Source organism: Podarcis pityusensis, assembly GCF_964106645.2.
Source record: "Podarcis pityusensis genome assembly, chromosome: 2".
NCBI classification, from domain to species: domain Eukaryota; kingdom Metazoa; phylum Chordata; class Lepidosauria; order Squamata; family Lacertidae; genus Podarcis; species Podarcis pityusensis.
In genome coordinates, this window is record NC_138029.1 from 23227957 (window position 1) to 23254961 (window position 27005).

Here is a 27005-nt window from a genome sequence, read left to right on the forward strand (position 1 = left end):
CAAACACTCTGTGATGTGAGTTAGGCTGAGAGACTTCAAAGAAGTGTGACTAGCCCAAGGTCACCCAGCAGCTGCATGTGGAGGAGCGGAGACATGAACCCAGTTCCCCCAGATTACGAATCTACCCCTCTTAACCACTACATCACACTGGGAGGATGCCAGAGATCAAAGTCTCTGCCTGGCACACTGACACCAGAGCTACGTTTGCTGAACAAGGATGCTAAGGGAGGTGATACCTTTAGAGAGGGAAGCTAAACATTGGATCTCCCACTCGGACCTCAGAGTAACATTGGGAGAGTAGATTGAATCTATCTTATGGCTCACGGGACTCCCTCCAATAGGCCCTAGAATTACACTCTGAAGGTACCCTCATAATATTTAGTTTGTAATATTTGGCACCAATAGAGAATGTCTTTCCAATGCAAATAGGAAATTCAGAGGGGCTGTTTCCCCGTCCCCTCCAGCCAACACACATCTAGTTGGGACCTTAGAAGAAGAAAACAGCTAATTTGAGTCAAATGGCTAATGTGCATAGCAACAAGCCACTGGACACAATCACCACATCTCATGGAGAGCATAGGAGCCAACTCCTAGGGGCCAAGGCCCCTTGCCCCCTCCCGTTAAAATATTTGAGGTGGCTGCCCACCACCAAAGTTACTGGGCGTTGCCATTCAAATGGTGTCTGTGCTTACCTTACCCCCCCCTCCATATTTCATTCAAGTTGTTAGTCCTGATGGATAATGTGCGCATCATTAGTCCAGGGAACTGAACACCTTTCCTAGTCACGATACAGTGGTCACACTGGGTACCATGCTGCAAGCAGGGGGTTCCAAAACAATGCTGTAGAACGGAGCACGAGAGGTCAGGGGCACTGAATTTTAGCATTGCACAGGGTGCTGCTGAAATTTGAGGCCACTGTGCTATACATCCTCTCCAGCAAGCCTTTGAGAATGTGTGTGTCTCTGCGAGATTTTGCACCGTCACTGGCATTTTGCATCATCTCCAATAAATGCACAAAGGCCTGCCTACATATGCACATTCCCCAAGGCACGTTGGAAAACTCGCACTACCCCTAACATAAACAAAATAGTGATATGATAAATCAGCAAAATGATCAACAGCTTATTCCGCTTAACATATTGCTTATACAAACTGGCAAACAGATGTGTGATGACGAGCGAGCCTTTTAAATCTATAATTGACTCCAGCTGAGTTAAAGGGCTGATAAACCACCGTGTCTTCGGTATTTCACAGGCGTTTTGCCTTTTCATATATGCAATTTAATGAACGTTGATTATAAAATCTACTGGGCAGAGCTGTCCTATGGAGGAGGCAGTGAGGAAGACTCTATGGGGATGACCTGCACTGTTAGGCTTGTTCTGACCAGAGCAGACACTGTGCATTTGTCTGGGAGGAGCAGCTTATTCTCCACCCCATTCCCCTTTTGTGAGCTTCCTTCCCATTGAGTGTGCCCTCTCCAGGATTGGCAGTTTCATAGCCGGCTTGGGGGCATGTGCAGGGAACTGGATGGCTTTGGATCCTGCAGACCCAAAGCTTCCCTAAATCTGCAGGGATGTGCTCTTTTTCATCCAGTTGATCATTGAAGTTGATCATTTCATCCAGTTCATCATTGAAGGCAGAGAGATGGTACCCTACAGACTCCTTGGGCTCAGCCAGCGACATTTCTAAAGCTCTCTCAGAGGTCTGCTACCTTGATGTATTTAGGTCATTAATGCTTTATATTTCCACCCGTTTCAGTTTTAAAATAATTCTGCTTGTTACTTTTAAAAATGTGCCTTTTATCCCCCTGGTACCCTCTGCTTTTCGCTGTCCACTTTACTACCAACATCTTTTATGTAAGGGAGGTTGGTAGCAATTTGTCCCCTAGCTTTCTCTCTCGGTGCAGTACTCCTACATTAGGTGGATGTGGGAGAATTTAGGTGGTTTCAACCAATGCTATTAAAAAGTAAATATAGAGACTGGCTTGAATCCATCCCTTCCACAGATTATGTTCATTTTTATAGTAACCCATACAGGCTTCTCAGTCAGAATTGCGATCTGAAAACCAAAAGCGGACTGGAAGCTCATTAGCCGTGCAAAGTCTTTGCGGATAGCCCTTATCCATAAATCAGCAGGTTAGAATAAAAACAAACACAAAATAAAATGTTAGACCCGCCTTTTCAGTCAATTGCATCTAGATGTGTAGCTTGCACTATACAGTGGTATCTCGGATTACAGACGCTTCAGGTTACAGACTCCGCTAACCCAGAAATAGTGCTTCAGGTTAAGAACTTTGCTTCAGGATAAGAACAGACATCACACAGTGTCAGGTCCCATTAGCTAAAGTGGTGCTTCAGGTTAAGAACAGTTTCAGGTTAATAACGGACCTCCGGAACGAATTAAGTTCTTAACCTGAGGTACCACTGTACAGCACAAATAATTTGCCTCTCTCATTCAAGTGTTGGAACAGTAAATACATTTAGTGGTAGTATTCCACTAAGTTTTACTCAGGGTAGACCCACTGACATTAATGGGTGGCATTCAATGTAGTGCTAAGTGAGGTTAACTGTTAACCCAACAAGACTAGCTCCTAACCCTCCAGAGCAGTTTTATGTGGCACAGCAAGGCAGGGAAAAGCTGGGAAAATCCTTTCACATGAGCAGACCTCAAGCACACAAGAACGTAGCTGAATTCCACCCAATGACCCTAGCCTGGTCATATTCATGAATTTAAATGGGTCTACTCAGAGCAAAACACAGCACATTTTCAAATTCAGCAGTCTTTGAAAACAGGTCAGATTTTGAATGGTTACCCCCTCTGCCTGCCACACCCCATATGGCCTTGGATCTCATCTGCACCCTTCAATTCCAGAACTTCCATAATCAATGAGAGGACATTAGATCTGGAAAAGAGACATGTTAAATCTTCTTCAGGGTTAACTGTGTGATCCTTTGATAGATTGATTAGATTGTTAATCATTTTTGGTGGCAGGAATATATTGCCCCCTGAATAGCTTGAACTATGTGAAATTAGGTTTCCATTTCATAGAACGTTATCATTAGACTCACCTGTGCAAGTCATCATAGTTTATTCTGCAAGTATCTTCTTGAGGTCTGCTGTCTGCTTGCTCTACACTTGCAGTCTTGTGAAGATCAGGAATTCCTATATTCTGTCGTAGACCACTATTCTGGTTAACTTGCAGTTCTACCACAACATGGCCACCACATGGGAAGGGTATTATTAAAGGTGATTCAGTTAACGCATTTTCAAGGGAGACAAGTTGCACAAACCTTGCATGCTACCTGCTCCTGAGTTGCACTTTCCCCTATTCTTCCTGCAAAGGTGTACAAAAGTTGAATTCCAATTATTAATATAGCAACTGATTACCTGCAGATGCTGTCCTTTATAGCTTTGTTGGCAAAGGCTACCGCAGAGCTTTCCAAACTTTTCGTGTTGGTGACGCACTCTTTAGACATGTGTGATTTCGCGACATGGTAATTCAGTTTTACTAGCAAACCAAAGGTTAAACAAACCCCTTTCCAGCCCCGGGAGGAACTTGGGGAGCATTTGTATGACACACCTACACACTGCAGCCAAGCTCTGGGCTACTGGGTAAACTTCACAGTGATACAACCCACTCCAAGGGAGTTTGACATTTAACAATAGCATCAGGGTTCAGCTACAATGGGTTAGAAAGATCCACAGGTACCCTTATGGTTTTAGAAGGGTGTTTTGATCTGACAAGAGACCCCCCACAAACTTAAGGCAGGCGAGTCATTTTCAATATACTCAAATGTCAGAAAATAGTATTTCCCTTTCCCCCTCCCTTTCCTGAAAAATCTGCTTGGGAGGGATGAGGGGCTCCTCAGAATAGTTCAATAGTACAAGTGGCCTGGTGGAAAAATTACTGGCAAAAGTCATCTCGTATCCTTCCACTTGTAGAAGCATTCAACAGAGTGGAAGCCTGTGCATTTTTAAATGGACTCCCTAAGTGAATGATAGAACATTTTTGGATCCAACCCAATGTGATTACAACAAATTGTTGATGGTTGAGTAAAGCTATACAGCTTTAATGTTTATAGCCACTTTCTTTTGTGTGGACAGTCAAGAATGACAATTTGTCATTCTGTCTGGAATGCCAGAATATTGGTTTGCGTGAAGTATATGAACCAAAACTTTGTTATCCACTCCTTTCAGGAAAAGGCATAGCATTTTAGTATAATATTGAGGCCAATCTTTTTGTTCTACCTATCACCAAATTCATTCTGGTGTTGTTATCTTTTCTAAGTGCTTCAACTTAATGCAATGCCTGGGGAAATGGCTAAGCTATAGGACTTTATGTTCCAGTTTGCTGTTAAGCTCAGATCCTCATTATTAGAAGATAGCCACCATTCAAAGGAAAGTTTAAGCAGCAATTCAGAGATCTGAGGTGGTGTCTGTATGGAACATAGGTGTTCTAAATGATATATGAATCACCAAGATCTTCACACTCAACCTCCTTTGGTAATTTATGCAGCAATCAAAGCTTATCAGGTGGAAAATCAGGGACACTTGAAATGCAGAATACGGCCTCCAGGAGAATACAATCAGCAAATTTTGCAGCATTAAAAGCTGGCTGTAAGTTTTATGATGATTATCTGACAGCTGTACAAGGCTTTTGCAGCCTATCAGACTTGCTTTTGTAAGACTGACATTTCCCGATAGCTCTGTTAAGGTACAAACAGTGCTTTTTCTAACTACAGCCATATCTTCTATTGCAAGCTGCAAATGACAAAGCTCATCTGATTTCCATTTTAATTATGAAGCGACTAATTCATGAGTAAACAAGAGGCCACAAATCTGTTTTTCTTTGTAGCACCACATTTTAACTCTGATTTGTCAATAAATGCATTTTTAAAGTTGCTTAGGTTTGCTGCGACGAACCATTGCCACTAGCTTTAACACATCATAAACAGAACATTACAGCTCTCCTAACCCTAGAGAATGGTTACGATGCCTAAAGATGACAAAAAGGCACAGAGCACCACAGAACCTTCATCAGCAGTGAGTGGCAGGGAGTTGCAGGCAGGGTACACCTGGCTTCCCAATGTCAATGCCACTGAGAGGGGGAAGGGCAAGGGATGGGTGTGTGAAAGATGGCAGAGCCAATCCAATGCTTCTGCAGCAGGCTTTTAAGCAAAAGGACCAGCGGTTGTCTACTGGCATATGGTATTCCCGTTGGGTTGACCCAGTTGATGGAATGCCAAAGACTTAAGTCAAAGCTGTCTTAACACAGCAAACTATTGGAACTTGATAATTTACTAAAATTACAGCGTGTTTTGACCTAGTGCTGCATGTGGCTTCTGTATCATCTTCTATTCCCTCGTGCGGACAGAAAAATAACACCATATCAAGACGCCTAGCTTGTGCGCTTTTTGTTCCCAAGTAATTCACAATACCAGTTCTGGTGTACAGAGCTGAAAATTATGTTTTCAGCAGCATCTTTCTCCTGAGAAGCCAAATAGCTCTTTCCTGGTTAGGCATGGCCTACTGAACACTGTATCAGCATGGAAGCTTGACCAATTAAGGCATGGACTGAAACTTTTTTTGTAATACTTTCTTTCAATTGAGTTTTCCTTGTGGGAGACTCTACCTAAAGTATGAAGTTTCATGGTGTACCATACTTTCTTTAGCAGGTTTTAAGAGCTAGAGTTATCTCTAAACTGTATTGTGTGTATTATATATTATGCATGCAGTACAGTGGTACCTCGGGTTACATATGCTTCAGGTTACATACGCTTCAGGTTACAGACTCCGCTAACCCAGAAATATTACCTCAGGTTAAGAACTTTGCTTCAGGATGAGAACAGAAATGGCGCAACGGCAGCAGGAGGCCCCATTAGCTAAAGTGGTGCTTCAGGTTAAGAACAGACCTCCGGAACGAATTAAGTTCTTAACCCGAGGTACCACTTTACTTTCAAGGTACTGACACCATTTACCTACAACTTTTATACTAGGTCTGAACTTTGCTGTTGTAATTTACTTTTCCTGTGTTAGATAGCTTGCAAACAAGTCTACAAGACTGTAAGTGTAAACAAGCTAAGACCTCTTTTAAGAAATGCATGTTGCTTTCCTAATGACACCCTCTTGTCTTTAGTGTATCTTAAAGTGGATCTGGGCTACGGTTTATACATATACACATGATATCCAGGTTGGATGTTGTAGTCGTAATGTAACTTACAGCAGCCTCTGCCATCCTGGTGCCCTCCAGATATCAAAGGCTTCAAATCCCATCTGCCCCAGCCCAAAACATCTGGAAGGCACCAAGTTAGAAAAGACGGCCTTGAAGGGGTATCAGTACAGTTCACCAATGAGAATTCTGGTATTAATAAGCTTTTACAAGGTAGAACAGATGAGCCGGAATGCAAAGAGGGAGAAAAATGTCCACAGTAGATTCGTAACAATAATTTTATGAGAAACATGTGCCTTATTCATACAAGTTTCAGAACTTCAATGGAATATAAGCCCACATCATCTGGGTGCTGTATCCTTTGCAAATGCCTCAGGCTTCCTTCAATCTTGTTGAGTTCTGAGTAAAAACGTACCTAAAAGAGGAGGGAAACAAATAAGACTTGTTCGTATTTCCTGCCAGCCCTTTATAAACATTGCTTTTATTCCCACAAGTGACACTACTGTTGCCTTCATGCAAAAGGGCGGCGCATGATATCAAACAAAGGATAACATTTGTGGTTTTCAAAAGGAAGCTTGGTTTGGTATCACCACCTACAACGTTCAACCTGTGCTTCTGGTGCTGCAATTTCAAAAGGAAGGGGAACTTACTTGGGCTCTAACAAACTTGTGCAGCTTAGAAAGTAATTCTCTTGCTTCTGGCAACATCACAATAACTGTAAAGTGAGCATCTAGGAGAAGGCATATCCAGTCCGTGATCTGAAAATTAAACCAGTGATAGATAAGCATAAGCTAGTGATACCTCAACCTTCAGCACATGCACGAGAAAGTCAGCACCATTAGACAGAATTCCACTACCTTATAATTTTATTGAGTGACATGTGCCCATCCGTGAGCAGAACCAATTTCCTTTTGTGCAATGGGGCTTCTGATTTTAATCTAGCCCTCCATTCTTTGCCCCCCCCCCACTCAAGTTTTCTAAGCAGATTTGGGGGACCCTCTAAAGCTCCTGCACATTTAGGGAGTACGGAAGTTGGTGGGAGGAGAAGCAGGGAAATTCTGTTCATGCAGCCTTCAGATGCAACTCTCTGCACTGAAATGGAAAATAACGATATTCCACAGAAGACAGTCATTTCTGTACAATCATGCATATGATGAAGTGGGTTGTAGTCTACGAAAGCTTATGCCATTATAGATTTCTTGAAATTGGATTCAATGATGGTCCTACCCAAAATTAATTTCAATAGAGCTAATGGGTAGGACTTAGCTGAGCACAACCCAATGTTTTAACGGTACCACAAGACTTGCTTAGCTTTTATGCAAGAGACTAACACTCAGGAAATAATTTCTTTATAATATAAAAGCTTCCTTGCCACACGTCTGGCAAGAAATGTACATGTAGCAAATTTAAATTTAAAACAACCTTGGCTGCCGAGTGGGAGGGAGTTGAAACTGTCATCTTTCAACAATGATTCTGCAAATATAACAGTGTGTAATGCAGGCATAGCTAAGCAACTGCTTATAGGAGCAGAATATCCAAGGCAATCATGAAAGTCACAGACTTCCCTGTCTCAATGTATGATTCTATCCCATTGTAAGGGATCCTATCAATGCTATCTTGTAAACTTTCAGATCTGTTTCCCAAACCAAGTTAGCCAGGGCAATAACATCATTCAAAATTGGGAAACAGATCAATACCGCATCATGTGTGTTAACAATCCTTCTGTCACTGCACCATGAGCAACTGGAGGAGGGAAGCATATTTTTCTTTAACCATGAAAAAAGGAACCAAGGATCCTATAAAACAATTTCTGCCATAAGAGCCCAAGTCTCACTTTTAGAATAAACATTAATTGAAGACAGTTATGTTTACCATTGGGCTGAAACGGACTCTGAATACACAGAGGAGCGCACATGCAGATCTAGTCCTTTCAATGAAGCAGACATCTAGAGTTGAAACATAGATGCTGATAACTCACAAGAACAATGATGAATTTAATTCCCACCTGCCCCTTACCTGGTTTATCGACAGACAAAATATTACAGGAAGGTCTACAGCAGCCTCTTCATTGCACTTCATGTACAGATACTGCAGATACCGGAGAAATAACTAGGAAGAAAAAAATATTTAAAAGTAGTAGTTCAATTTTAAGTATATACAGTACAGAATTTTTAATATACTTGCAAACGAGTATTCAGTCATTAAAAAAAATAATACTTGTCTCAATTTTCTTTCTACAACTCAATTCAGGGATCTCACTATATCACCAATCTATGCTGACTTTTTCCATGCAGAAACAAATATAAAGTGCAAAGCAAGCCTGCCTTCCTATATTGATTTCAAATTTAGACATAACAAATATACATCAGGCCTGTAACAGCTTGCATAGAAGTGAAACTTCTGAAGGTCCTCAGTCTAATCTGACCAATGTCATGCAGTAATTCCACCCTCCCTTTCTAATTTATATAATATATAATAATGTGCATAAGTGCAGCAAATTTAATCATGAACACATCCTGAAGCTTACACTAACGTTATACCTGAAGTTTAAAACTATCACTACCAGAGGCCGAGGAGGTTCTACAGAACCAGTGTGGGATGAAATATCATTCAGTGGATACTTATCTATTTATCACAGTAATAATCAACATGGATTTAGATATGTGATATTTAGATATGGATTTCATAACTGAAAAAGTTCATTGATAATTTCTCTAAAAGCCAAAAGATGCTCAAAGAACAAATATGTAATCAACAATAATATCTAGAAACAGTCAAGAGAGGAGTCGCTACTTACAATGACTTGCTCAGCTGAGAGATCTTTCAGATGAGGCAAAAGAAATGTCTCACTGTATGCTGAACGAAGAATGGTGTTTCTGCGTAAGATTCAGGTAATAGGGTCAAGGACCAATGTGCATTAAGATTTTTATTGTATCCCAGCCTACCCACCCAAATTTTTTAAGAGTAACATCTTTGAAAAAGAAAGCATTTTTTAAAAGGCTAACAAAATAGGTTCGAACTGCAGTCTTCTTTCTGCAAGTAGAAGGGATCCTTCTGCCAAGGAAGGGACAAAAGGTTCAACAGAAGCTCTCAGTGAAGGAAGAAGTGGGGGAGGCAGGAAACTCCACCTCACCTTACTCTCTAGAGCAGTTCTTCAGGGTGCACTGGGGGTGGTGCAGCAAAATACTACCTTCCCATTCCTTCATGATTGTTAAATCTCCCAAGAAATGAGGTTCCAACATGGTGGAACAATATGCCACAGGTGCCACATAACCGTTCCACATCTGTAAGAACAACTTTATTTACCGTATTTTTCGCTCTATAGGACACACTTTTTTCCCTTCAAAAACGAAGGGAAAATGTGTGTGCGTCCTATGGAGCGAAGACGCCATAGCCCCGCGACCCTCTCCCGGCTGGAGGCGACGTGCGGCTATGGCAGGAGCCTCTACAGCCCCGCGTCACCTCTCCAGCCGGGAGAGCGCGCGGGGGGGCTAAAGCAGCCCCCCGTGACCCTCTCCCAGCTGGAGAGGTGACGGGCGGCTATGGCAGGAGCTTCTATAGCCGCGCGTCACCTCTCCAGCCGGGAGAGCGCGCGCGGGGCTAAAGCAGCCCCCCGTGACCCTCTCCCGGCTGGAGAGGTGACGGGCGGCTATGGCAGGAGCTTCTATAGCCGCGCATCACCTCTCCAGCCGGGAGAGGGCACGCGGGGCTAAAGAAGCACCCCGCGACCCTCTCCCTGCTGGAGAGGTGACGCGCAGCTATTGAGGCTCTTGCCATAGCCGCCCGTCACCTCTCCAGCCGGAAGAGCGCGCGGGGGGCTAAAGAAGCCATAGCCCAGCGACCCTCTCCCGGCTGGAGAGGTGACGCACGGCTATGGCAGGAGCCTCTCCGCTGCGCCTTTCCGCTGCTCCCTGAACTGCTCTTTGGGGCTGGTGGTGGGCTTCCCCCCGCCAGCCCCAAAGAGCAGGTCGAAAGGAACCTGAAGCCTGGAGAGCGAGAGGGGTCAGTGCACACCGACCCCTCTCGCTCTCCAGGCTTCCAAGGTAGCCGCCTGAACGCACCTTAAACGGCACCTTTTTTTAGAGCGGGAAAACAAGAGGGGGAAAGTTCTCCCCCTCTCTGCACAGCGCCTCCTGCCACTTCGCTGAAGGGGCGCTGGGCAGAGAGGGGGAGAATTTTTTTTTCTTGTTCTCCCCCCTCTAAAACAAAGTGCGTCCTATTGTCCGGTGCGTCCTATGGTGCAAAAAATACGGTAATGTGCAAAGGATACAGCAACGTTGCCTTCTGTGGTCCAACAGGGCATATTTCTCTTGTGTATGTCATGTGAGATTTCTGAGTTAACGGTGTGTCGCAGATGTCTTCTTCTGGGAGCTCAGAATTGAAGCCGTTCTGTATAACTTTAGACTGCGTTCCCATTCTGTTGTTGTGCGCAGTATCAACATAACCTGCTACAGAATCTAAATACACATTCATTTCTTCAAGGCGGTCATCACCAATGCTAGGAAGAAAAAGAAAAGTCCCCAGATGCTGATATTAGTTTAAAAAGGCATTTTATAAGAAATTTCTGAAATTGACATTTCATAACAACAACATCAATAACTACTATCTGGGATTAAGATGGACAGAAGAACATGCCTTTCCATGCATGTCTAGAGAAGTCTCTACATAAATAGCAACACCCTAATGGTCCCGGGCCCTAAGGAAGTTAGATTAGCTTCAACCAGAGCCAGGGCCTTTTCAACTCTGGCTCCGGCCTGGTGGAACGCTCTGCCTCATGAGACCAGGGCCCTGCAGGATCTGATTTCTTTCCGCAGGGCCTGTAAGACAGAGTTGTTCCACCTGGCCTTTGGCTTGGAGCCAATTTGATTCCCTCCCCCTCTTTCTTTTTTCATTTTCCTTTCTCCTCCTGTGATGAGGCTGCATTTTAATATTTTAATATTTCAATATTGTATTTTAATCTTGTTTTTAAGTTGTATTCATTCAACTTGTTTTTATTATTGCTTGTTAGATGCCCTGAGCCAGGCCTTGGCTGGGGAGGGCAGGGTATAAATAAAAATTATTATTATTACATTCAATTTGCATTGATAAATTAATAATAATAATAAAATAATACTAATACTAATACTAATACTAATACTAATACTAATACTACTAATAATAATTTATTTATACCCCACCCATCTGGCTGGGCTTCCCCAGCCGCTCTGGGTGGCTTCCAACAAAGTATTAAAATACAGTGGTCTGTTAAACATTAAAAGCTTCCCTAAACAGGGCTGCCTTCAGCCTCCCATAACACAACATCCCATAACACACAAAATTGCATTTTAGAGATGACTGTGCATTTGGAGAATGCCTAAAGTCATCAGGTAGTTAATTTACTCTCCCTGATTTCACATACTAACCTTTTCTGACTGCAGTCAATTAAAAGGAAGAAGATTCAGCATTTCTAAATGAAAATTTCTCTAAAACAATGGAAATCTCATCTGATAAATGCAATGGAGTCCATTATGAACAGCTCTCATACACAAGGGAATTAAATAGGGTAAAATACATGTCATTTCTACTTCTTACCAAAGTGGTAGGCTAGTGTTCATACACCATGTTGTCTCTGAAGTTGCTTTATTACCCACAAAGTAATTTGAAGAGAAAAAATAGTACTTCAAAGCAAACTATTGCAAGCATGATCAATAAAAATGTAGGATAAATTGCTTGATACTGACCTCAGGAATGTCCTCAGGCAAGCACAGGTAATTGCTTCAGGGATGTCAGGAAACTGCTGGAGACATAGTTGTAACAAGTGTACATCTGTTTTCTCCAAGGCAACTGCCATTAAATCTGGGCACATACTTGAACAAAAGGGTAAACAGTTACATCTCCGGATATAATTGCAATTAGTTAAATATTAACTTTTATCCACAAAAATATTTCAGGTTTCTGGGAGCACCACAGGTTCACAAGAAATCAGTTTCTGATAAGCCACTATTCTCAAAGTTCCTGAAGGATTCCAGTTCCTTAAATTTCATTATAAAATAAGAGAGATGCGGGTGGAACTGTGGTCCAAACCACCGAGCCTCTTGGGCTTGCCGATCAGAAGGTCGGTGGTTCAAATCCCCACGACGGGGTGAGCCTCCAATGCTCTGTCCCAGCTTCTGCCAACCTAGCAGTTTGAAAGCACGCCAGTGCAAGTAGATAAATAGGTACCACTGTGGTGGAAAGGTAAATGGCGTTTTTGTGCGCTCTGGCTTCCGTCATGGTGTTTCCGTTGCACCAGAAGCAGTTTAGTCATGTTGGCCACATGACCCAGAAAGCTGTCTGTGGACAAACGCCGGCTCCCTTGGCCTGAAGCAAGATGAGTGCCGCACCCCATAGTCGCCTTTGACTGGACTTAACCGTTCAGGGTCCCTTTACCTTTTTACCTTATTATAAAATAAATACTAGCTCACCTGTAAGAGAGGCCTTGTGTCTGGATAATTTGCACCAGGCAATTCTGAGGGTAAAATGAGGACTCTCTTTTACACCTGTTCACAAGAGCAGATAGTACGCATCCAACTGATGCTTGAAAGTCTGGTATCTGAGTACTGGAGAAAAATGTCTTCAGTTTTTCTTCAATTACATTCTGAGAAGAATCCTGAAAGAGAGTATTTTGTTCAACAGTCCCAGAAAATCAGCTTTAATTAGCCAAAGTAATTAAAAGTAATCTTGGTTGCCCTATGAGTTTTAATCCGTTAACTGTGCAATCCTACGCATAACTACTCAGAAGTCAATCCTGTTAAGTTCAGTGAGTCTTACTCTCATGTGAATGCGTAAGATTCCAGCCGAAACCTACATGAGAATGTTTTGTAAGAAACAAAAGCACTGCCTTTAGATGTCTGGATGTGTCACAGGAGTTCTTTCTGGTGATGATGACAAGGAATGCCATGGTAGATGGGTGGAGGAGGGGATGGGAAAACCTCCCTACATGAGCCTTCCCCTCCCCTTACAGTACTCAGGCTCTAAATCATAAGATTTTTCAGCAATACTGTCTTAACATGAATGAAAACACTACTAGAACATTGGATTCAATAGCAAACATTTGCATCTGCTTTAATTTTTAAATGGAAACTTCTCGATAAGCATTGTCCTCCGAGGTAGAAAGGTGATTTAGAACAGTTGCTTATTACTTGCAAAAAATCTGTCACCCAGCACAACTGTGCTGGTTGGGAGCACTACCAGGAACATAGGAGCCAACTCCTAGGGGCCGTGGGGGCTTTGGGCCCCACAATATCAGTGGGGGCTGGGCCTCAACAAAGTTGATGGACATTTCCTTTGTAATGGTATGTGTGCACTGCATCATGTGATCAATTATGCAGGACGGGGCTTACCTGGGCCCCCACAATATTTATTCAAGTTGGCACCCCTGACCAGGAACTTCTGGAGGGTACCATGTTGGGTCAAGGTTTCAGTTGTTATTTCAGTTTAGCAGAGAGGAATGAAAAATTGCTGATCTAGTTCAGTCACATATTTACATTGCTAAAAAGCACAGCAAACCAGGTTTAGTTTTGCTAAAGTTGAAAGATGGGAATATAAACCATGGTTCATTAAATCACTGCCTGGTTATTGAAACCCTGCCCAACAGCTTAACTATAGTTTGTTTACTGCCAATAAACCATGCTCTGAAGGTATGGTTTGCTGCTGGTTTATGAACTGTGGTTTGTTTCAACTGCGGCATGGAGTTATATGATTTGTTTGATACCCCAGCCCTGATGCTCATCAAGCTACAAAAGGCATGAGGGAAGAGGAGGTGGAAAACAAACTATTGTTTGTTTGATCAGCGGTGAGACGATTCATTGGTTTGGTCTGAACATGTTACACCGACATATGGCTTAATGTGAATGAGCAGCCATGTGGGTACTTGGAGCGAACAATAGTAGCTGCCTCCCTCTTCTCCCATTCCTGCTGCTGCATTCCTGTCCTACGTAAATGAAGTTATAAGCAAGCTAATGGAAGCAGCGGCAGAGCAAGCCAATCGGGCGCCTGGGATGACGTGCATGTCCTGTGACTGCGGAGCAGGACCAACTGCCCACGGGGCGGGACGAGCTGGGGCAGCACGCTCTGCGGGGCCTCCGAGGAGTCTGCCTGCCTCCTGCCACTCAGCCACCCTACAGCTAAGGGGGAGGTGGCGGGTGGACTGTTTGGAGCAGTGCGGAGCCTGTGGGTGCCCAAGCCACCACGTCACTCCCAGGAGAGACGTGTGGCTCGGGCGCGCTGCAGACCCCAAGGTGAGTGTCACCCAGCATTTTGTCACCCCCCTCAGTGTTGACACCTGGGGCACCCCCCCCGCCCCTAAATGCAAGCTCTGTTAGAATAAATTTTATGTAAAATCTCCCATTTTACATATACTCACATCTACTTTGTAAATACAGCTCTATATTTCAGTGGGATTCTAGCTTTGCAAAGTAATTTCTTGACTGATAAAACCCCACAAAAGTGTCCAATTGCTCTCACAATATGAATCAACAGTTACCGTAAAACTTGAAGGACCAATATTTTAAATTTGGCTTAATCACAGTGCTTAATCACAGTGATCTGAGCTGTGTACAAGAGACCCAATTTGGAAAGACTTAAAACAAGTTCAAACTAAAAGTCAGAGTTCAATTTAAAAGTCTGATGGGGAAAAAAATTGCCAATTCTTTTTTAAGAAGTTAGTATACATATTTTTTAATATTGTGCATCTGTATACCATATTTCCTGGTACCATTTTTTCTGGTTAAAGCATCAATGTGTAGCGAAAGAAATATTGCCACTAAAAGATATCTTGTTCTCTACCCAACCACTCCAACTTTCCTAAGTGTTTTTCATATGGGAGGGGTATAAATAATAAATTATTATATTTACCTTGATAATTAAAAGCAGCTGTTCCATTGTCAGAGTCTCCAGTTGAGTTTTTGCATCCATGCTCTTTCTTGACCTCAACTGCAAGTATTTAAACATGCATAGTAAGATTCTTTGAGAATTAAAGTTCCATGACAGTTAAAGTAAAAGAACAGCCAATGGTAACACGTATCCTGGACCAATTACAACTAGTTTTAAAAATTCTGCCAGCAGATTCAATTCACTGGTAGTTATATTCTCTTTTGATCATCAAAACAAAAATGTTTTAAGAACAAAATAGGTTAATAATTTAATAAAGGAAAGAGATATGCAAGCATCAGTTTTGATCTTTTTAGAAGATGTAGAGAGAAATCCAAGATTATGAAAAATATTTCATTATGCAGATGTTAGCACATGATCTTTGTTCCTGCCAAGAGCCGCAATTTCTAAAGGACAATTTGTCTAAGGTCACCTTCTAGCAGTGGGTGGAGGGAGAGATAAAAAAATGTTCTGGATTAACTAATCCAGAATAAAGAGCACCCTGTTTCAGTAGTGAATTAATTTCCCAATCCTATGCAAGTCTGCCTTGAAGTTCACCCAAACTTGAGTAAGAAATATATATATCTATTTTTAGTACAATGGTCCAATACAACTAATTTTCTGGAAAGCATGTACAAGTAATTCCTTTTTTACTTTAGTATGATATACATGCCTACCAATTTGTTTGCTGGCAGCTAGGAATATTTTTTCTCAAGTCATAAATCCACAGATTTTTTTAAATAAAATATTTTCTATCAAAATAAATAGGGATGGGTATGCAACTTGATGACCCACTGTCAAACCACCATGTTTGTAAAGTTGGGGGGTAGGAAGAAAATGGAAGAGGAATTTTTTGCTGATTCTTCCTGTGGAGCTGCCTGAAAAGCTGTTCCACAGGGCTGGAGGATGCTCTGGAATAGTGTAGTGAGTTTAGAGGAACGTTGGGCAAAATATTCCTGCATTGAAGGGGGTTGGACTAGATGACCCTCATGGTGTCTTGCAACTCTACATTCTAGGATTCTATGTCACTGAGGGAAGGGGGAAATAGGTGATTAGTGCACCCTGTTAGAGCTTGATCCCCCCTAGAACAATTTAGCAAATGCTTTCAGGACTAATATTTTGTGCTCCCCCCCCCCCAAAAAAAACAAGATAACCATTTAAGAATATCAATTTGTAATCAAGTGATGTGAAAAGTTATTCATGACTATGAGATCAAACTGCAAAAGCTTAATCTGGATTAAACCCCAAGCATTCAAGTGAAAATCTTCCAAAAACCAAACAAAAGAGTGGACTGATATTTCCCAATTTCAACTGTAACCATTATGCAGATCAGAGAGGTTAAACTTCATCATTTAAAGCGGGACAATTCCCTTAAATTCAACAGCTGAGTTTCTTTTTGTAATGATTGGAACTCCCTGCTTTGCATTGCCTATTAACGTTCTGGCTGTATTGCACAGAAACCAAGGATACTTAAGGAATTTTGGTATCTTGTACGGATTCCTTAAAATGGTATGCCCTTTTTGTTGAAAATGCTATTTTATCCATCTATCTAAAGAGTTTAATAAATAGTGAAATGGATATAGCAAAAGGAAGATTGAATAGTGACTATGAAACCAACATACCAGCCTATTAGATTCACACTTAGCAGGCTGATCTGGCTTTGCACCTATCAGATCATCTTCTTGAAGCATGTTCCAATCTGCAGGTATAATCTTCATTTCTGGAAAAAGTAATATAGACTAGCACATTAAACAGTGAAACCTATTATTGTTATGCACAAATAACCAAAAGAAGATTTCTATAAAAATTATACCAGACAAGAACTTGGCTTTTGTAATGCGTGGGTTAGGATGTCAAAATAAGCTATTGTTATGAGTTTACCATATTGAATGTCTAATTGAATTTAATCATAATAAATTAAGGTAAAGCAAAAACACTTTTCAGCATACCATCTAAAATCCACAGAGAATTGGACAATACAAATGAGAGTATTTGTGAATATTAAAATCCAATTTGTAAACTGAAAAATCTTAGTACAATGCCTTCTAATAGGATAAGCAGCTTAAGATGGGCATTTTTTACATGTAGTTTTCTAAAGGCTTTTCCAAAAGAGGATTATGTGAATGTAAATATAAGCTTTATAATTAAGCCCTACCTGATGTTTGTGTATCCTTAACTTTCCCAACAGCAGCAGCCAAGGAAGATGTTTCACACTTATACAATATTACTGTTAATTCGTTACCATGTGTTATGAAGAGTTTGTCTCCGTAACACCAACACTAGAAAACATTAAATACAAATAATTAGCAAGTAGAAAGTGAATTAATGCAATATACTCACAACACAAACACTCCCTTAAATGCTACAGATCTTTTGAGCTTTCTAATTTCTTTTGAAAGGTAGCATCTATATATACCTGCAGCTCTGCAATAACTGAGCAATGGGGCACACTTACAAAGATTTTCAATTATTGCTAGATCTGTAGATGATTACCGTATTTTTTGCCCTATAGGGTGCACCAGCCCATATAGGGCGCACTTATTTTTTTGGGGGGGGGGAATAAAGAAAAAATATATATCCCCCCCCCCCGAGCCATAGAACGGGTCCGGGAGCGACGGCGAGGTTGCGTTCAACCTCGCCATCACTCCCGGAGCTTGCGGGGCTGGGGGTGGGGGAAGTCCGAGCTTCCCCCAACCCCAGCCCCCAGAACAGGTCCAGGAGCGAAGGCGAGGTTGCGCAACCTCGCCATCGCTCCCGGAGCTTGCTGTCCGCCGGGCTCCCAAGGCTTGCGGATAGCTTCCTGAAGCCTGGAGAGCGAGAGGGGTCGGTGCGCATTCGCCCCATAGGATGCACACACATTTCCCCTTCATTTTTGGAGGGGGAAAAGTGCATCCTATAGGGCGAAAAATACGGTAATTGCAGACTACTGATCAATTTAGGGACGCGGGTGGCACTGTGGTCTAAACCACTGAGCCTCTTGGGCTTGCCGATCAGAAGGTCGGCAGTTCGATTCCCCGCAACCGTTGCTCGGTCCCAGCTCCTGCCAACCTAGCAGTTCAAAAACACGCCAAAAAATGCAAGTAGATAAATAGGTACCGCTCTGGCGGGAAGGTAAACGGTATTTCCATGCACTGCTCTGGTTTCGGTGTTCTGTTGCGCCAGAAGCAGCTTAGTCACGCTGGCCACATGACCCAGAAAAACTGTCTGCGGACAAACGCCAGCTCCCTTGGCCAGTAAAGTGAGATGAGCACCGCAACCCCAGAGCTGTCTGCGACTGGACTTAACTGTCAGTGGTGCTTTACCTTTACTGATCAATTTACACAACCAACACCCTTCAAATATCTGTGATGAGCTTAGAAATATCCAGTGATCTGGATCAGTCAATCTTTAATTCATAAAGTGGCAATGGCTCTTGAAGGAGTTTTGCACATGCACTGAAGCAGCTGGGCTTGCACTGCATTCACATATATGCTCTTCAAAGATAGTTGCACCCCTTATGCACCCAATCGATCAGTGCACTCTGCAGAACATCTAATACGTGCACTGAAAAACAGGGAATGTTTTAAAATCTGACTAATACCCTTTTTCAGCATTCTTTTTTTCATATTTCATACGTTCTGTTCAAGGTTTTCCATTGTAAACTAGCTACAAGTGTATTAAAATGAAAATGGATTGATCACAACTTACTTGTCCAGTGGTTCCCCGTGGTAATTCCTTTAAAGCCTGCAATGTTTGAAATTTTATATTCCATATGGAAAAGCAATCTACAAATAGAAAAAACAAGAGTACCATTTGCAAAGCTTTCAGTTATGAATGCTGCCTGCAAATTGAGTAAGATAACTTTGGCAATGTGCCCTACAAAGTAATTAACATACCCAAAACCTTCCTGTCAAACATTGCCGAAGTAAGTCTCAATTCATAATCAGAGTCCTTACTAACCTCTTACGTTCAACGAATCTATTTTTGAGAAAGTGAAGCTTCAGTTGTATAATTAATCACTCTACCATGTATGGTTTAACAGATCAATAACAATCAACTGTACAGGCAAATCCCATTTTGCTCGTGTTCCATGAACATTTGTACCATTTTCAGACCCAGAAGAGGGCCTAACTGGGTGGGCTTATGCGCGTGATGACCCGGAACGCAACCCCTATGCAAATTGGGAGTTGCCTGTTTATCTTTCTCTGCTGTCTTTCCTTGCTCTTCTTTCTTACGCATCTGCATATTTAGATTAGCTGCCTGCAGACCAGACACTTGTTGCTTTTTATTCTACATTTTATATTGCATGATAGCCCTTCAGATGTTGTTGGATTCCAACTCCTATTAATCCCAGGCAGCACAAACAATGGGAGTTGCAATCAGTAAGTATCTGGCAGGCACCAGGCTGTTGTACAGAATCTTGACTTTAGGTCTCAATATTTGTTTAATGTTTATTTAAGAGTGCTTCTTGGATGTTTCCTTCCTGTTTACAGTCAACAAATTAAGCAGAATAGATTTAGTCCAGCTGCTGCATTTTGAAGCGATTTATGTTACCTTTAACGCGGCCATCTGGGGAATCCAAACATCCTGTTGTGGCAATATGATCTTTATCGAGAATAGCAATTGAAGTGCTTTTTAAAATACTGCCAGATACCAGAAGTCTGATCAGAAGAGACTTTTGTAAAAATTGCACTTCTTCAGAGCCACTCTGTTGCAGGGGCACCAGAACCTTATACACACATCCGTTGGAATCTGTAAGAATAGAATTCAGTTACGTAATAGTTAAGAATTAATAAATATTAGTTGACATAGACAAATCATCACCGTAAAAGACAGGGCATCACTTAAGAGGAGGCATGGTTTGGAATGGTTCCATTTGTCAGCTGCTTCCATGGAGGTCCTGTGTAGCCCATGCATACTAGCCACAATTGCCAAAAATCATCCAAGGAGTTAATGCGTGCACATTGCCTGTCAGATAATTTTAATGGTTTGGGGACGCCTCCTTCCCTGCAACTTCTGTTCTCAGCTACATACTCTGTTATCAATGGACTACAGTCTGTCCAGTTTCTACATACCATCCTCAACTAAAGGCTTTATGATTGCATAGGTACCCCAAACTAAGAAACGGTCTTAGGTTTTTGACCTTTAACACAGCAATCCCATTCGGATACAACAGCACAATATGGTTTGACAATTACAAGTGTGCAAAGGCTTAGCAATTCTGGCAAGCGGTTAAAACAGCAAAAATGTTATCATAAATACTGTAACCTTATAACCCCCTCCCATTTAGTAGGAAGAGGCAGCATTTGGCCCCGAGTTCATGTTTGTACATTACATCTGAATGCAGTCTCAGTATACTGAATTTGTAAATATGCATAGATGTCTATGCTCCTCACAGAAGTATAGAATTATACTGTTAAGAACTATTAACTACTATGCCTGTTTATGCAACATTTAATTGCAAAAGACTGATTGGAAATAACATGATGCTTGCTCTTCTGCGCTTTATAAAGGCAAGGTTCCCCTCCTGTACAATTAGAATATACCTTAATACTTACACAAGCAAAGCAACGTCACAACTTTGTTTTTCAAGTATGCTGCAAAACCCAGCGGTGTGGCTGACTCGTCACCTTGTTCCAGTTTAAACTTCTGAAGGATGCATGGATTACACTGCTGAACATATATGAAGCAATTCCCATCCTGAAGAAAAAAAGTGGCCTTCTTTCATTTCCCAGACAACCAGATTCATTAAAAAGACATTGCAGCTAGACAGAAGAAATTAACTATATCATACACCTAAGAGATATTTGGGCCCCCCAAAAACACTTGCAATGGCAATTCCCCACAAATCATTGTGTAGCTATGATTCAAGCGAAAAAGCAAAGATTGTGTAATACCAGCAAGTTACAGTGAACAAATGCCTGTCCAATAGTATGCTTGCACCATTAAGTTGGAGGATTCCTCTTATAAGAAAGTATTCCCCATTCCCTACAAAGCAGGACTTTCTAAAGCACAATGAAATAGGAGTTTCTTGTTGTTCATTCTGGACAACCTATTGTACTACAATACTGAAATTAAAATAAGGTTTTTTCCGAGTTTGAGAATGATTCATTGCTCATCCTGTCCAAACCATCCCAAGAACTGCAAATAAAAACAGCACCACTGCACTACAGAAGCGTTGCATTTGCATTAATCTTCTACTGCATAGTAACATTTCCATACTGGCTCATATGAAGAGACTTAATTCTTAGTAGGCCTGAGCAATCCTTCCATCAGTTACTGTATGTTTTTATTATTATTATTTCTGTGGAGTACATATGCACAATGCACAAATTTAAGGATTTGTGACCATTGCTACTACAAGCTCGTTCAACGTAAATAACTTTAAAATGCTTATCATGGAAAATAAATCTAAATATTTACATTTCAGTTTCCAAGGTTGGAAATATCTGTTAGAACACCTTTGTTGAGGAGACAGAGGTACCCAAATTAAAGCATGTAAGTAGCCCCCTGCAGTAGAGGATTCTTATTCAAGTGTTAAGACTGATTCTGCATCAACAAAGAAGATAGTAACCAAAAGCCACACCTGTGACTTAAACACGGAAATGTACTTTTACGTTGTTGCATCTCTACTTTAAAACCTTACAGTATTTATCACTTACCTGCTCAGTAATAAATATAAGAACAGGATGTCCAATGTCCAAGAAAGCATCACTCCATCTAAAAATAAGTTATATTATTATTGCAGGGCAATCAAAACTAAAAACATGGCCACAAAGAATACTTAATACAATGGCCTATTTTGCACACTACGGTAAGCCAAACTATTACTTACTAGGACCATGCAAATATGCTTCTGCTTCTCTGTGGCTTATTTAGGTCTCATGTGGCATCTAAGTGAAACCAAGGATTGTGGTTGAGCTCTCTTCTCCTTAAATCACCATCTGTAGCCAAGATCAAAAATTGGCTACAGGTTGTTATCGAAGAGAGAGCTTAACCACAATCCTGGGTTCAGACAGCACACTAACCCAAGCATAGCTTCTGCACCAGAGAGAGCTTATAAGAACCAGGGAGGAGCAAAACAGGTGTGAACATCTCCCTCGCAATCCGTACATTCATGCTAAGCCATGGTTTGGTCTAGCATTGCATTCTAACATGGTTATTATTTGAAATAAGGTTCGCAGTCAATACAACACAACTATGAGTGTAAAGTATGATGCAAATTTGAATGTATGAAGTTATCCATCATGCTTTGCACTATCCCATTTTTGAGGAATAAATAGAGAGCCTTTATTCACCGTATTCCTTAGTTCCCAAACCTACTTAAGAAACTTTAATTGTTCACCTGCAGGAAGAATGAACTGAATAAGACATTACAAAGAAACAAGGTGATGGGTAGCTCTGGTACCAGAGTGAGGTTAAGGGATTTAGAGAGACCCAGCACCAAATCTATAGCTTAATTTTTGAATTGGAAAGCTTAACTGTGGCACTCACCTAATAACTTCGTCTGAAACAACGCTTTCAATTTCTTGCTGAGGGGCTGTGAGTAAAGCATCTAAACTCTTGACAGCACCACCTTTGAACAGGACCAGGGGTTCGGTATTAGGCAGAGAATGTATCCGATACACATCTGCTGACAACTGCAAAATAAACTCTTAACTTTAGTCTTGAATTTAAATGTGCAATATAAACGGTAACAAAAGTGCAGGTATCTTTGTAATACCATACTTCCCCGTCTATAAGATGCCTCCTATTTTTGGGGACTGAAATTACAGAAAATGGGAAGGAGGATTGCACAGGGTTGTTTTAGGGGAAATGCCGAAAAATTCTCACCCACACACATAGAATATTCTGCCTCCCATCTGTCCCCTCACCAGCTGAAGCTCCCAATTGCCCACCCAATTGCAGCAGCAGCCAATCAACACCACCCATTGACACAGCAACCAATAACACGCACAATAGTTGCTGACAGCTGCAGCAGCAACCAATCAAACGTCCACCTTATGCACTACCCATATCTAAGATGACACCCACTTTTTAGCATGATTTTTAAGGGGGGGAAGCTAGTCTTATGCACGGTAAAGTATGGTAAATGTTAATAAATATTGCAATGTTCAGCAAAAAATTATATTCACTCTGGCTGGCCTCAAAAAATTGATTGCTCCAGGTACTGGTATGAGCAATGGAATGAGTTGCAACTGAATTACAGATCTAAATATTAGTAGGTATGCTTGTCTGGGGTTTTCCTGACAATTCACAGCAGATATGGGAGAAGAATTGGAGTAGGGTAGGTCCACTGTGCTAGCAGAAACTCTTGTGCTAGCTTTCACAAGGGTGCTGAGTTAGTTGAATCTGGACTCTTGTCATTTGCTATTTACACCTTTGAAGAAGGGCACAGTACAGTAAAAACAATTGTAACAGCTAGAAAATTCTGCAGCAACTCAGTGACAGCATCTGCATTACTATTCTGACTGACACTGAAATATAACTCTTTCAGCAAAGCAAAATTGGTTATGCCCAAAGAGAAAAGAATACCCCAAAAGGTCATTACTCAGTTGAGTATTTTGATGATTCACAAAAATCCAAGTCTAGATACTGAAAGCACAGATACTAACTAAAGTTACTGCATAGCTTCTACTGTGCAACAGTAGTTATTAGCCCTAGGTGGAAGGACTGTTTCAACAATTTGCAAAAGGTCCTCTATCGTACTAAGGCGGGAAGGAGAAAGGACAGGTGAAATATAGTGTTCTAGAAAGACACAATTATTTTATTTTTCAGTGCAATCCAGACTTCAGATGGGCAGAGTTCTGCTCACAGGGCATTTTCCTACAATAAGAGGCGACAATATTCACCTGCAGCCCCAACATCATCTGCCATGCCGTTCCAGGTTCTCTCCTGAACCTGCGGAACAGCTTGTCCAGAGGTGCTTATCAGTGAAAATCTCCTTCCTTGCTCCACTTGGTACCCCTGCTAGATCACAGATAGGGAAGGAACACTTTGGTTTGCAGAAGAACCTTTCTGGAGCCAACCCATAATTTGCAAGGCTGATGTTAACATATAGAGAACTCATGCCATCAACTGATTGCACAAGGTAATTACCATGCTCTAAAACAACTTTATTACAAGTTATCAGCACTTACCGTTGCTTTAAAGGCTTTATCCAAGTTACTGTCATCTTCCTTCCATATCTGTAAAACCTTTTGAAAAAACCATCATTTTAAAAAGGCGTAATATCTATTTGCAAAGTATTACCTCAAAGCTCGACTAGACACAAGCAATTCAGGTTAGGATATTTAAGATACACTAGTTTTTACGGTCTGTAATATACACACAACCAGGATTTCCAAAATAGATGAGTGTGCACTCAGGTATGTGTGTGAATGCTGCAGAGAGGACAACTATGACAGACCCAACAGTCTCTTGATATGTGCAGAATTTGCAAATGTAAACCTACAAAATCCCATTGGCTTCTGCTATGTACATTTAATGCATTTTTGTTTCTATGGAAATAAATCCTACTGATTTTGACCGAAGTATTTTTAGGATAGCAGTCTTTGTGAGGCTCAGTTCCCTATCAGAAATCAGTTATTGTACACTCAAAATACGAACAAGTTTTCATCCACACTAGCATGCAGTTTCAAAACAGACTGATTAAACATGAATTGTTTTGCCTACTACAAGTTCTATAAAGGAAGTTTTTTAAAAGACCACCATGGCTTCAATAAAACTATACCAAATGCAACAGTTTCCCAAGTAACCGTAGTCAAATGCTTGCCTTAATAAGAAATCATACCTTATCATCATGGACAATAATGAACTCTCCTGTTTCAGCATTGCACACAGCAGGACATGTAATTGTTTGACCTTGTTTGACTGACCAGCAACCCAGTGGTTTTTGATCTGAAACCTAAAAAAAGTCCAATTTATCAACTGTTAAGACACTAAATCCTTAGCATAAGTAATTAAGATGCACACAATAAAATCTCAATTTGCTATTGCTCTGTGTATTTAAAAGAGCTGAAACCCCACAAGCACATGCCCTATAGTTTTATAAACCATTATAGAAAAAGATAAATCCTTCTACAGAGCTATACAGCACGGTGCTTTTTGCAATTATGATTTATGGGAGTTCTCCCAAGCTGGTGTGCACACTCCTCCATATGCTTGTATGCACTTTCTCAAACTGAGAGAAAGTGCATACAAACATAAGGAGGAGTGCACACACCAGCTTGGGAGAACCCCTATAAATCATAGTTGCAAGAACCCTGCTGTACAATGATACGCTTCAGGTTACAGACTCCGTTAACCCAGAAATAGTGCTTCAGGTTAAGAACTTTGCTTCAGGATGAGAACAGAAATCGTGCTCCGGCGGCATGGCGGCAGCAGGAGGCCCCATTAGCTAAAGTTGTGCTTCAGGTTAAGAACAGTTTCAGGTTAAGAACGGACCTCCGGAACAAATTAAGTACTTAACCCGAGGTACGACTGTATAAGGATGGATCTTTTCCTATACTGTAATTGTTTATAAAACTGTAGGTCAGGCGTAGGCAAACTTGGCCCTCCAGATGTTTTGGGACTACAACTCCCATCACCCCTAGCTAACAGGACCAGTGGTCAGGGATGATGGGAGTTGTAGTCCCAAAACATCTGGAGGGCCGAGTTTGCCTATGCCTGCTGTAGGCCATGTGCTTGTGGGAGTTCAGCTCTTTTAAATACACGGAGCCATAGCAAAATGTGATTTTCTTGAGAGAGAATTCTACGGATTGCAGAAAGAGACCCAAGTCTTTTCCTCTGTCATCTTGTTAATATCCGTCTGTCCTGGGGAACAAGGGAAGAGGGCGCCTTTGGGGGTGAAGGCGAAACTGCAGGAAGGTTGTCCTCGCTTTTGCCATCGTTCCTGCCATCCAATACTGCGGGGGATGCCGGGGACTCGAACCCGGGGGACCTTCTGCGCGCAAAAGAAATGACCGGGTGCGCAGCGGGTCCTCGCCACTAGGCCCCCCTCTTTTGCGACTATTCCTAGGGATCGTGCCTGAGGGACTTGAAACAAAACATGGGGAAAGCGGCAATGGGCTCGCTTCCCCCCCCACCGCCCCCAGTTTCTCCTCTCCTCAAGGAGTCGTTACCTTATACAGCGTCACCGTCCGGCCTCGGTCCGTGAGCAGCACCCGGTCCGCATCCTGCTCCAGGCCCAGCGGCCCCTGAGAGGGGACCCCGGCTCCCGCCAAAGGGCACAGCGCGAACTCCTCACAGAAGGCTGCCATCTTGAGGGCCACGCGAGGCGAGAAGGACGGGAGTGCGCCTGCGCCCACAGGACGGCGGCGGCGGCCTCCAGCTCCTCGTTTAAAAGGAAGGGGCGGGAATGAAATCGACGGGGGCCAACCAACCGGGCTCGGCGCAGAACCAGAGGCGCGCAGGCGCAGTGAGCTTACGCAGCGGGAACAGTGCAAAGCGCCATCTGTTGGGGAAAGAGAAGACGGCGAGGAATTGGGGCGAGCGCCGGCCACATGGGGGTTGCCATACGCCCGGGATTCCCCGGAACTGCGTGGTGCTGCGAAAACCCGAACGCACGACAGCTTTCCCATGAAAAACGCAACAACTTTGCAAAAAAACAACAACACTCAATAACTTCTCTGTCTAGGATTCTCACTGTTTGAATTATGGTCATTTTAACAGCACCCTAACCAGGCCCTGCCATGAAGCGCTTACCTTCTAAGCCCTTTTAAAAATGTGGCTTCTTGGGGGGGGGGTGTTATTGGGTTGTTGTTTTTATTTTGATTATATATTTTGTGGTTTTTGTATTTTTGATTTTGTTCCGTGAACAGCCCTGAGACCTCTGGGTATAGAGCGATATATAAAGAAGAAGAAGAAGAAGAGGAGGAGGAGGAGGAGGAGAGAAAAGGGCAAGTTGGCGCCCGCACCAAACTCTCGTTATTTGTAAAAAATCCAAATGGACTGGCGGCCGTGTTCA

At 42.1% G+C, this 27005-nt stretch overlaps 1 protein-coding gene across 1 annotated transcript; it reads right to left on the bottom strand.

Moving 5' to 3' along the window:
* Positions 1-6433: 6433 nt before the first annotated feature.
* Positions 6434-26367, bottom strand: NOL11 (nucleolar protein 11). The gene is made up of 18 exons (XM_080993460.1): positions 26161-26367; positions 24831-24944; positions 24178-24234; positions 22532-22677; positions 21700-21757; positions 20596-20737; positions 19592-19789; positions 18746-18822; positions 17214-17337; positions 16681-16778; positions 15044-15121; positions 12613-12797; positions 11890-12015; positions 10440-10667; positions 8967-9045; positions 8186-8278; positions 6820-6927; positions 6434-6584 (listed from the first exon to the last, which is right to left on the bottom strand). Exons 1-18 carry the CDS (start codon positions 26296-26298, stop codon positions 6471-6473), a joined length of 2163 nt encoding a protein of 720 aa, XP_080849586.1. The 5' UTR covers positions 26299-26367; the 3' UTR covers positions 6434-6470.
* Positions 26368-27005: the final 638 nt, after the last annotated feature.

Bases quoted from the DNA above. Each gene is read 5' to 3' on its own strand.
- NOL11 (XM_080993460.1), bottom strand. From the start codon at position 26,298: ATGGCAGCCTTCTGTGAGGAGTTCGCGCTGTGCCCTTTGGCGGGAGCC. The intron at 12,798-15,043 runs GTAAATATAATA...ACTCTCTTTCAG, and splicing joins AGCTGCTTTTAATTATCAAG to GATTCTTCTCAGAATGTAAT. The intron at 10,668-11,889 runs GTCAGTATCAAG...TTTTCTTCCTAG, and splicing joins TGCCTGAGGACATTCCTGAG to CATTGGTGATGACCGCCTTG.